The 12,739-nt window shown below is 41.5% G+C and overlaps 1 protein-coding gene across 3 annotated transcripts in view; it reads right to left on the bottom strand.

Moving 5' to 3' along the window:
* Nucleotides 1-413: 413 nt before the first annotated feature.
* The window catches only part of ADGRG6 (adhesion G protein-coupled receptor G6), a 155,682-nt gene continuing 143,356 nt past the window's right edge, over nucleotides 414-12,739 (bottom strand). For 2 of the 3 annotated variants that reach the window (XM_037843218.1, XM_037843217.1), the window contains 3 exons: nucleotides 8,333-8,434; nucleotides 7,557-7,709; nucleotides 414-3,219 (listed from right to left, as the gene is read on the bottom strand). In XM_037843218.1, the coding sequence (XP_037699146.1) occupies nucleotides 3,041-3,219; nucleotides 7,557-7,709; nucleotides 8,333-8,434 (434 nt within the window). In that variant the 3' untranslated portion in view covers nucleotides 414-3,040. Of the gene's footprint in view, nucleotides 3,220-5,608; nucleotides 5,655-7,556; nucleotides 7,710-8,332; nucleotides 8,435-12,739 lie in introns of all 3 variants that reach the window. The other variant, XM_037843219.1, reaches the window with a different exon arrangement.

Below are 12,739 nucleotides of genomic sequence, written 5' to 3' on the forward strand. Positions count from 1 at the left end.
CACTAAAAGGCAGTTGGGGATTTGAACCATGCAAATAAAGTTGGCTAAATTCTGTCTGTTTCTAATCCTCCCACAATGAAAATAGCAGCAATAAATGTGAGAAAAATATCCCAGAACTTAATTTCTACATGATGCTACTGTGTCTGCTCTCCTTTCAGGATGCTGAGGGCCTCCCGGAAAAAAAACCTGCATTTCTTCCAATCTGCTGGAGAGCTTGGCTTTCCATTAATCACACTAAGAAAATCAAAAAGCTTCAGAATGCATTAATCCCCAGCGAGCTGGTCTTTGTAATGTATTTGTGCTTTGTGTTTTGGCAAAGTGGTCCCATGTCCACCTTAATTGGTAACAGGTTATTTTCCAGCTGTCAAATAATCATTTCCTATAGAAGAGTCAGAAAATAAAAACAGAATGAATAATTTGGAACATGAACAACATAAGGATTTATTTGAAAAACATTTTCCATTTAAGTAAAATGGCAAATCAGCTACAGTAGCTTCTCACTACAAATTTTAACTTGCACTCACAGTCATTTTATTCATCATCTTCAAAGATGTGGCTACAGAAAACTATTTCACAAAGTATTTTGAAAAAAATATATTCAATCTCTCCAATAGGAAGTTAATTAAAATAACAAACCAGGCAATATAAAGTCAAGATATGAAACAAGTTGACATTTATAAACACCAATAAATAAATATGTACAAAAGAGTCTATGCTGACAGTGAACAAAGAAAATCATTACAGTCATTACACTGCAATTCATGGTGACAAGAATGGAAAATATCTCAGGGTCCTAGACTAAGACTCTAACAAAATGCATTTAAAAAGAGAGGGGAAAAAAATAAAAAACAAAACAATAAAGTGGGTCTGAACTGATATTATTCTCAAAGTTAGGCTAAACTCAATTTTGGCACTCCAGCTAAATCTACACCCCTGGGTCCCAAGGGGGCTGAGCAAAGGAGAGAGCTCTGTTTAGAATTGAGGGCAGAATTTGGCTCAGTCTTTTAAATCCATTTGCAAATGTTTCTACTCAGTTGTTTCTACATTCTTCTTCACCTGGCTACTGAAAATTTCTAAAGTAGAAAGTAGTTGTCAAATATGAAAGAAAATGTTTCCCCATTTATGATGAATATGATTAGAAGCAAAAAGCAAAGACATTTTCTAAACTATGCCTGAATTACTATTAACTAAATAAACATTTTCTCAGGGTAGAAAGCTAATTAAATTCCATCATGAGTCACTAAGGTTTGGGGGGAGAGTATATGACTCTTCAGTGAATGTTTAAGATTAATATTCCGTGTTCCCTCTGCCGGAGTGAGCACTCTGCTGATATAGGCCTGGAGAGAAGAAGCTGGCTCTACTGTGGTGCATCTTGTTGACCTTATGATTTATTACCTGCCCCTGGGAATGCAGAGCTCCTGTCCCCCAGGATGGAGTCCCAGGCTCCTGCAAAACAGGAAGGTAATAAAAACCACTACATGCTCTCAACATCCCTTCCAGCCTGGTGGACAGCTTCAGCGTTGAAGATCAGCCGGAGCCCAGAGGCCCTGAAGTGGCTGCGGAGCACAAAGCTCCGCTCTGTCCCTCCCGGGTGCTCCTTCCCACTTTCTTGCAGCAGGCACGGTCTCCGGTGCTCCCCGTGTCCTCTGCAGACGGGCTTGGCCAGAAGGCCCCATGGTCTCACCACCGATCCAGCTCCCTCCCAGAACTCCCCAGGCAACCCAGAGCACGTGGAAAGGGAGGTCATCGCTCAGGCAGATTTCTAAGGATTTGGAACGCAACTCCATCATCTAAGAAAAATTAAAAAGTGGTCCTCTCCACAGCCTCTAGCAAGCATGCATTACTCAAGGCAGCTGGAGAGTTTGGTAAACTGCTTCATGTTAGGCACAGCTGGCGTGCAGCAGCCTGATCGGTAAACAACACAACACTTACCTCGCCAGCCCTCTCGGCCTCACACAGCGCACCCTGCGGACTTGGGTACAGCAGCAAGGCCTTCGTGTTTAGGACTTCTTTTGGTTATGACATCACCCATATGTCTCAGTTTGTATTCCCTGAACAAAACTCTTGAAAGGGGGACTAAGAGGCTTTCATTTGCATGACTGGAAATGTCTTAAATTTCTAGAGCAAAGACAGGACCTTTTAGACTCAAGAGGGAGAGAGTATTGGGCACGGCCTGTCTGATGGAAATTCTCGCTCCCCTCCATGAGCCTGTGGCTGAAGGCGCTAAAGCAGAGGAGGAACCCATTCATCCTTCAATGCCCGCTGGATGGAATGGCAACACAAAGCTTGATTCAGGTGTATTGGATTAAGTTACAATTAGCGACAATGCTTAAGTCTTGTGTCTTGAGTACTTTAAAGGCATAAACTGGATAAGTGAAATACTAGGAATTTACATAGCCTCATTTAATTAGATTAAGATCTTGGGAAAACTTTCTTAAGCATGTTATGGTCCATAATGTTAAACATTTGGAATAATAATTTTTTAAAAATATTTTTTAATCTTCAGGTTGTGTTCTTTTCTATCTGTGGTTGAAGTTTCATTGCAAAAGGGACAATGCTACTTCATTCATAGAAACTAGCACAGATATGGGACTTGGGGGCATCCACATAGTTATAAATATCCATGTGCCTTTTATTGTTGAGAAAGATGACGCAGCAAATGGCCACAAGGAAACCTCTCTCCCACGTGGGTATGAATGACTTCCAAAGTAAGGTTAGTCCTCGGTTTTGCCTCTGCCTTATCTCTGATTTTAAAGTCCCCTGCTGAGCTCTAATTATTATGGTTCAATGATATATTTAAAAATAGACCTGTGGTAGCTACTGAGTCACATTGCTTTTAGTATTGAGGTTTTAGTACTGAGAGCTGGTGGAAAACTCCCCCATAAAAGAAATACATTGAAAAGATGAATTTTGCCTCTTAACAAAATACACGCCTCATCTACATGCAGTTTCCTGAGTAATAGCACATTTATAACTACCCATCAGGCTTTTTGCTGCTTGCAGATCTTCAGACTGATTCCATTTTCTTATTTGAAAGCTATTAAAACTTTGTGCTGTGGCTGAATGTGTCTGACATGATAATATTTTTGTAGAAGTTGTCTGAGTGAGCACTGCAATAACCCTTGACCTTGTCAATGACATGATGGACGGGGATGATCGATGTCTGTTCTCCATCAGCATGGGCCAGCTTGGACGAGGACTTGCCAATGGATGCTGTGTCTGCAAAATATGACACCAGGAGTTAGGTGAGCTGAGCGGGCGGCAGGCGGAGGCCACCTGACTGGACATTCTCGTTTCCCTGTAAGGAGCTCACACAGGGCTGGTTTCTAGGTTGGCTGATGGGTGGCATGGGAATTTCCTGGTGTTTGTCTTCAAGGCGCATTCTGAATAGTCACTGAATGTTCATTTGTATTCTAGTAATTTATATTGGGGTGTGTTCTAGGAAACGTTTTTGTAAATGGCATTTTTCAAAAAGCCAATGAATAAAATATTAGAAAATCACTTCAAAAAGTATATGTGGCAAATGGTTCAAAAGAGAAAGTGAAGATCATATTGCAAATGAATTGAAATATGCTGAAATACATATTGAATAAATGATATCAAGTCTGAGGTATATGCTTTCAAAATAATCCAGGGAGGGGTAAATTGTTGGTATGAGTTGATGGGGACTCATTATACTACCTTCTCTACTTTTATATATCTTTGACATTTTTCATAATAAGAATTCTTATAAACATAAAATTTAAAGAATTTTGGAGAATTAAAGTGAATGGGTGAATGGAAATAACCATGAAATTCCGATCTGAACACATTTTCCCATGGATTTTAAACCGGTAAAATGATTGGAATATAACAAAGAGGCATATTTTATTATTTTTGATTATAGAAATAAAAATTCTCTCTATCAAAAATATTTTATAAAAGAGTATTTGTTTTATGAACTATGCTACATATTATTATGATATTGCTGGTGGCAAAAATATCATAGCAATTGATAGTAATAATGGAATGCTCAACAATTGAGCTCTGTTCTGAATTTTTCAGTTCCAGATTGTTAAATATTATTTTTCTTAACCCAAAAGCTTTCTAAAATTTGCTCAGATAAAGCTATGAAACCTGCTCAACCTCTACTATCTATAAATATATATATGGCTGCCTTCATGTACCCATTCGTATCTTAGTAAGTATCTTCCCTCCTCTATTTCCGAACATACTTTGGAGAAATATTCTAGCATCAACCTAACATCAACCAACCAGAAATCTCACTCTGATGAAGGAGCAAACATGACCTTCTACAAAGTACTCAGCTGCCTTCGGTCATATCCTCTCTAGTCACTGCAGAAGGAGGCAGAAAACTCTATCCTGAAAAGCTGCTTTGAGGAATCATGGCTCCAAAATTGGGAAATTCACACCAGGCTTTTTATGTTTGAGAAGAGTTGGACCCAGTATATGAGGGAGCTTTAAAAATCCACGGATAACCAGTCAAAGCCATCATCACTATATTGGGTGTATTTGGAAGCTATTCCGATTATTCAGTTATTGTCTTGTGTTGGAGCAGGCACTAAAAAACAGAGGGCTGAGGGAGGAAATGTTGCTTTTATCCCACACTAAAGGAAGCAAGAAAGAAGAAGAGATCATGATTCACAGAAAGAACGGGCAGACGGGAGAACGGTAGGGTAGTCAGGCCCCAGAGCTGGTGCGAACTCAGCTCAGGAACCAGAACGTAAGGTGCCCCCCTCGGCCCCCAGCAAGCTGCTCAGTCTGTGCTTTCTTCCAGTTCATATGTCCACTAGCCATTGGTTTTCTTTGGTGGGGGGCGGTTTCTATTGACATAAATCTCAATAGTGAACAATCTGTGCTTCATGTTTTTAGAAAACTGCACTCCTCAGAGAAACTTCAAGTTCATGGACAACCTCCAGGGGCATGGACTTTCAGAGATTTTAACAGCTCCATTCCCAAGATGTGGCCTGATTTTATGGGCCATTGCAATCTAATGAAGTACAATTCTTAACAAGGGCTGTATTTCAATACATATGCTATCCCCAGTCTTCTGCTTAGATATTAAACTATGGGTTATATTGATTTTGATTATAGCTCAAAGACTGAAAACCAGGGGCTAGAGAAAATGAACTGTTATTTGACTTATGCTGAAATTTGAAGCAGATACAAATTCTTGAAAAGCAGGCTTGGAATTGACAATTTCTCTTTTACAACTTCTATGAATGTACCATGACCTAGACAGGAGTCTATAGCGCAGTGGTGAGACAAGAATTCCATTCCCTTCTGCAGAAGACCTCTCTCAATACTGCCTTTTGCCATTATTTTTCCTGAAATGTGACCCGCTACCTCCAGATCGTGGCGCAGCATGGTACATTTCCTAGAAGCAGCGGCTGCAGACAGCCCATGCACAGAAAACCCCGCACAGCCCGCTGCCGTCGGAGGCTCCAGAAATCCCAGCTCAAGACAGGAAGGCAACTGTGCTGCTGAGAAGTGTTGTAAAGAATAAGCAATTTTGCTGGTGTAGCAAGAGTCTTAGCTTAGTCCATGCAAATATTCTCTCATTACCTTGCAAAAAATTCATGCATTCAAAAAAGTAATAAAAGTTTACCTGAATGATCCACTTTTGTTGAAGGAATGCTCTTAGAAGACATTATCTATACCATAAACACACGAATGTCTGGATCAATTCCAAGAAATAAACCAACCTAGCTGTGAGGGGGTCGGGGGGTCCCCAGGTTGCCAGCAGTCCCGCTGAGGCCATTGGTAAGGCAGGTGACTGGAAACCAGAATTTTTTATCCCCCAGAAAAAAAGCCAGGTAGCTGGCTGTATCCTTACGCTGGCTGACAAGAACCCATTTAACTGTACATGTTTTGTTGTGAAAAGAAACAGAAAAACATCAATCTCTTCTTTTCAAAAAGCAAAATATTTTAAAATAGTGAAGTCGGCCTTCGGTACCCCCATTCCTGCATTCCCTCTTTCATCTTCGTGTGTTTCCCCCAAGATCCTACAACCTTTTCTTTTCTTACCACCCTGAAAGTTCCCTGTAAAATTGCAAATGCTCTACCTCACATCCTCTCTCTCCTTGGAAGAATGACATTTCTTCAGGCTAGCCCCCCTCAGCTGTGTTAAGAGGAAAACAGACAGGTTGATCTAATTCCTCTTCATTCATAACTGACTGATCACACATTAATTATGTGCATTTTTAGAAAGGTAGCCAAAGTAACTATCTGATTTTAACTTTGTTTAAATAAAGTGGAAAAAAAAAAACCAATGCATTATAAGGAAAAGATATTTTGTGGCAGGGAACCACCGTATTTAGATTCTAAATATGCCCTTGTTTCCTTACATCAGATGTTCTCAAGCACAGACCTCATAATTTGTTTGTGCTCATGACCCCAATGCTCTACCTCACTCTTGAAGAGCCCCTGGGTTTCCATTCAGTTCCCCAGAGTCCTGGACTCCAAGAAGCTTTAAGAAATTCTGTCCTATACTGTTTGAATTTTCAGATTCTTCTTTAATTTCAGAATGAACATCCTCTCTAGACACTCAGACTGGAGTCTGCGGGGTCATCAGGGACCCCAGGCAGTGGCTGCCCAAATGGCCACATCTACGGGGGTGCAGGTAGGATTCAAGGGCACACAAGGGCGGTTTATAATTCCAGTGTTTGCAATGTGGGCATTTATAGACACATCACACATCGTATTCCACATCTGCAAAGCTCACATTTAATAGCTAAACAAATGAAACATTTTTAAAAATTATTTCCATTATCCCTTTAGATGTGTTTTAATTAGGAAAAGGGTACATGCTAAGTGTAGACAGTTGTGTGCCAGAGGCATAATTGGTGATTAAAAGTAGCATTTTTGTCATTGCCCTTTGAAGTTATTCAAGATTAGGCCATTTCAAATGACTCACTGGCTAGCAGGTACCACCAGAGGTCCTTATTTCCACATCCTTACCTGGTTTGTTCACTCACTGTGCTGGGGTGAGAATAGGCGAATGTAGTGAAAACAAACAAACAAACAGGGATGAACAAAGACACAGTGTCCTTTGCAGTCCTGCCTCACTTTCCCAGCATTATGCTCTCCATTTATATCTACTTGGGGATTTAAAGAGCAATTGCCAACCACACTTCCAACAGTCAAGGATGACGTGTCCTTGGGAACAGGCCCTAGATGCTGTTTATCCCTGTCCCCAGGCCAACTTGTCAAGTAACTCTCATACTATGAGGAAATAATCTGCAACTCAGTTTCTATATTTTTAACTAAAAAGGCTGAACTTTTAAACAGAATACTGTCATTTGGGGGACAACTGAGTTTGGAATCCGATGATAAAGTTGTATCAGAGTTGCATTCAGAGTTAATGACAGGAGGGCTGTGTAGATTCAGTTTTGGTTGTAAGATACACAGAAAACATTCACAAAGGGCTGGATAAGGTCTTCAAACAGGTGTGGACTTTGATAAATTGAACCCAAGCACCCGACCTCCATGACGGCCAGTTTCCCAGTGGAAATGGGATGAGGACGGCATGGGGCAGCCCACAGGCCCAGACTCACCAGTGTGGCTGTTCCTTTTGAAATAAGTGGTCGAACTGGATTTAGACTTGGATGTAAGGTAAGTTGAGTTGGAGCCAATGGAGCTTGAAGACAAAGATTTCCCTAGATTATCAGAACTTTTCTTGATGATGTTGGTAGCGGTCTTACTCCAATCTGAAAAAAATGAACATCTCTCTCCATCAATCTACTTTATGGAAGAATATTCTCTGCCCTGAAAAAAAATCACTGCATTATTTAAGGACTTACCCAGAAAATGTGATACTCTGATATGTGGACAATGGCCCAGAGAAGAGAAAGACAGAAACAATAAGATGCTGAAGAAACAGAGAGGTCTCTTACTCTGACCCTATGTATGTGGCTTCACTTCCCCTTTAATATCCTAAAGGGGTGAGAAGTAGCCACTGATGGTAAACAAAAAAGAGTAGTACTTTGTTCAGGTGTTTTTGATACTGAGAAAAATCGCTTTGCCTAATGATGTAATGCAGGGTCTCAAATATGTGAGAAGGTGGCTGTGGAGTCTCTAGATAGCTGAGTCTTCAAATTAGACATAAAGCCTTGGGCAAGTCACGTGACCTGTCTGGAATTCAGGCTTTTCCTCTGCAGAATGTCTTCCGGTCTTAATATTCTAAGATTCCAGTTCAGCATCTTCAGACACTTGGCCTTTATAATTTGCTCCTGCTGGGACTGGACTGCTGTGTTTTTGACAATGAAGGATGCAGTGGTGAAGTTTTCAGAACACTTTCAGAGGTAAAAACCATGCACACCAAGCTCTTTACCTGAGTTGTCTGCCAACCGAAACCTTCCACAGCAGAGATGCCGCCTCCACTGCTTCTGGACGTTCTCTTTCATGGCACAGTGGAAGATGAATATAAATAAGCCTGCGACAAAAGAAAACATAAACGTCTACGTCAACTGACCTAGTTTAAAAAGACAAATCACAAAATACAGGGTTCCTCTTTAAATTTTTACACCGGAATCACTAAGAAAGCAAGATCTTAAGGAAAGGAATCTTGGAATCCCCAATAGAAGTTCTGATCCTTTAGGACAGATCCCAGTGGATTAGATGAAACTAGAATAATTCTATGGTGCCAATTCTATCAACACCTGCTCTGCTTGGCACGCATGATGACTCATAAAAACTAAGCTGAAACAAGCATTTGCCAATTTAAGAAGCATTTCGTATTTCCCTTATATTTGTTTTAAAATTTTGTAAAAACTTTTCATAAAAACTCAATAAAAGTAAAAACTGAAACTACCCATAAGCTCATTATCTATCTTCAACTTGTGTTTTCTTGGGTATTTTACGTTTGTATTTCATTATAACTGTAACCGTGGTATATTAAGTTGAGCCATAGAAAACTCGTATTTTTGTAGGTCAAAATGGCTGAAGATTATCAAACTTGCGGCTCTACCTCATCACTGACTTCCTGGCCTACTTTAATTTCTCAACATCTTAACACAGAAATAGTTCCCTGCACCTTTCAAAAATGAACTATATCATGTGTGCTTTGGAAACTAACTCCTTTTAACTGTTCAAGGATTTTGCTTCTGCAATTAAACTCTTGCCTTGCAGCTGCATCTTATCCCTCTTGTCTTCTATGCTTGGTTATTCTCTTTACCCTGCTACCATGTTCCAGTAACAATAACCAACGTTAATGTTAACATTAAACACAAAGCAAGCATTCCTCCTTAGCCCCTAACCTTTTTCCAGCTTCAACTTCTCCATTCCCTTTCCCAATTAATTTCTTCAAATGGTTAACTTTTGAGGCCTCCACTTTTTTTTAATATACATCTGTCAAAGATCTCATCTACTCATTAATTAATAAGGGAATCAACAAGATATCACAACTAATTCAAAGATGAATTCAAAGAGTAGACATACAAAGTAGTCAAGAACCCTGAAATGAATTTGCTTAATAGTTGCAACACTGGCACCTTCAGCAGAAGAGGGAGATCAATTGAACTCCTGCAGGATGCAATTTACTTGCATGTCAGTGGACAAGAACCATTTGTACTGATGAGTTATCTACAATTTACAAAGTTGTAAAAGAGCACAAAGACAAGGAAAGGCAGGCCCCTGTAGCAGCGGATAACCCAGAAGGGAGTGCTAGACCACGCCCTTTTGCAGACACCTATAATAGTATCGGTCCATTTCAGAGTCGTTCACTATTTTTCCCTATAAAGGCTTGGATTACAAAATTATCCTTTACTTCATGGGATCAGTTTGTTGAACACACAGAATTCATATGATATGGTCATAAAAGCTACTTGATTTTGTTAACCATACCTTTTTTTAAAATTTTATTTTATGGTAGTAACATATATAACATAAAATTTGCCATTTTCAGCATTGTAAGGGTACAATTCAGCAGCATTAAATGCATTTCCACTGTTGTGCAATCAGCACCACTATCCATTTCCACAACTTTTTCATCCCCTTCAAACAAGAACTCTGTCTCTATTATGCAATAACTCCCTGTTCCCCCTCCCCTGCCAGCCCTGGTCACCTCTAAGCTACTTTCTGTCTCTATGAATTTGCCTCTCCTAGACATTTTACATAAGAGGAACCAAACAATACTTGTCCTTTTTGTCAGCTGTGCAGACCCAAGGCCCAGGCCCCCATCCTTAATGGGGAAGGAGGCCCCACAGCACGTAGCAGCCTGCATGACCAGGATAGAAGCTGAAGGTCATCAGACCTCCTCAGGGAAGAAAGTATGTACAGATGGGATTGTAAACAAAGCATTGAAACTCCCTTCCCTGGTAACTGTTGAGAACAAACCTCCAGACCCCTGTGTCACGAGACTCTGCTGAAACTCTGTTCTCATACCCTATGGAGAGTCTTCGACCTAAACCCTTACAAACTGCCCTTGCATTCCCCATCCCTACAGAATGCTGACTTCCATTTTGCAGATGGCCACCACCGGGAGAATCTTCTCCTGTTCGTGAGTCCTAATAAACCCAAGCCTGACTCCCTGCCTGGCGTGTTCTTTGGTCTTAGGGCTGTGCTGATTCAAGCCCTCCAAGAGCTGGGTTAGAACATCTGGCCTATTTCACTAGCATAACATTTTCCTGCCTCTCCTTTTCGCTTCTCAGCCCACTGTAAACAGGTGGCCACTAGCGTCCATCATCCCATTACAGGTGCCCTTGCAAAGGCCCATTTCTGTTCTACTAGACCTCTCAGTGGCATCCACAGAGTGGAGCCCTCCTTATTCTGGAGATCTGTTCTTGGCACCATCTTCTCCTGGTTTTCTTCCTAATTTGCTGGGACGTCTTGGTCTCCTGGTGGACTCCTCGGCTTTCCCCTTAAATTCTGATATATGCATGTGCTCAGTCTTCGGTTTCCATCCCTTCCAGCTGCACCGTCCCAGGGGGGACCAGTCTCACCCAGGCCCATGACACAGGAACCATGTGCTGATCTCTACATTCGCTCCAACTTCCCCTTTTCCCCAACACCACCAGGATCCCAACTTGCCCTGCCTACAGGACAGGTTCACCTGCTAGAGCTCCATGTAGCAGCACCTCAAGCCCCAGGTGTCCTAAAGAGAAGGCCTCTGTGCCACTGACCTCCAACCCACCCTTGCCTTCCTTCTGCTTCTCAACATCCCAGCACCTGTCTAATACCACCTTGAATGCTCTCCCAGCTTCCATAACAGCTTCCCACCTGCCATGCAGATCCCAGCTCAGTCGGCTCCTCAGAGAGCCCATCATTAAGCCTTAATTTCATTTACCTCTGTATTACTTTTAGATTTTTCACATACTTATTTTCTTCATAGCCCTAATCCTGTATTCCTTCTTCACCAATCTTTTTGCTTGGCTGGGTCTTCCTGGTAGATGACAAGCTCCAAGAGAACAGGAGTGTTTGTCTATCCAATGTTGGGCTGTTCACTCCAAGACAATGCCACGAAGTGGGCAGGGGCTGCTGGACATGAGTTGAATGAACAGACAGTAACCATGATGAATCAGGCCTGTGGATTCTAACATATTAAGTGCATTTGGGAGTGAGTGGTTAAGAGGAGGAAGAGTCAACAGAACATAAATTAAGGGGTGATAGGATTGCAAGGAAATATATTCAAGACTAAAGTTTCTGAAAAGCAAACAAAGATATTTTGAGTAATATACTATACTAAGCACTGGACCTACACAGAGAGTTTTGAGAAGATGTGGGGCTTGAACAGTGTCTGGAGGAGAAGAGGGGCTCTACAATTTCTGCTAAAACTACTTATTCAAGAATAACTAGGTTTTGACTCACGGAGAAATGCCACTAGGAAAATATGGATTAGATTTTGGTCACTGATTTCAAGATAGACTAGCCTATTACAAAATTCCTGAGGCATTCAAACATATTGATTTCTGAGAGGTATAATTAAGGCACACAATAACCTAATTAAGGTAATACAACTATTAGGGAAGGAAATATATCCTAGTGACCAACTTCTTTGCCTGAAATGTTATATCAGATAAAATAGGGAAGTTCTAAGTGAAAAAAAAAAAAAAAATCTAATAAACATGAATCAGATTTCACTCACTCAACTTGATGACTTGGATTTAGCGATGGTTTCTTCTATATGACCCCAATGGCACAGGCAACAAAAGAAAGACATTGATAAACTGCACTTCATTAAAATTAAAAACTTTTGTGCAGCAATGGACACGAACAGGAGAGTGAAATAGCAACCCATCCAATGGGAGAAAATAGTTGCAAATCATGTATCTGATAAGGGTTCAACAACCAGAACATATAAAGAGCACCCACAACTCAGCAACAAAAAGACAAGCAGCCAATTAAAAAATGGCAAAGTGGCTCTTGGCCAGTTGGAGCTCGTGGGAAAGATGGAATATCCCATGCGGGGCACCACGGGGGCCACGGATGGTGAAGGGGCCAGGCCACGAAGGCTCAGAGGAGCGGGGGGATGGGAACCAGACAGGGTGGTTGCAGCTGTTGGGGAGGGAAGAAGTAGAGTGCACAATCCAGAAGAACCAGTGTCTTCACCAATGTCCAGTGAGGCTCTGCTGGGCCTTGGGCACGTCTGAGGCCCAGCGGCCAGTGCCTTCCTGGAAGAACAGCAGAAGCCAAGACGAGAAGCAGAGCTGCCCTGTCCGGTCACACTGCGGGGCGGAAGCAGGCAAAGAGCCTGAGGCTGAAGCAGCAACCACTGAAGTGGACGCCTCGGACCAGAACAAAG

Source organism: Choloepus didactylus, chromosome 7 (genome assembly GCF_015220235.1).
Source record: "Choloepus didactylus isolate mChoDid1 chromosome 7, mChoDid1.pri, whole genome shotgun sequence".
Lineage (NCBI taxonomy): Eukaryota > Metazoa > Chordata > Mammalia > Pilosa > Megalonychidae > Choloepus > Choloepus didactylus.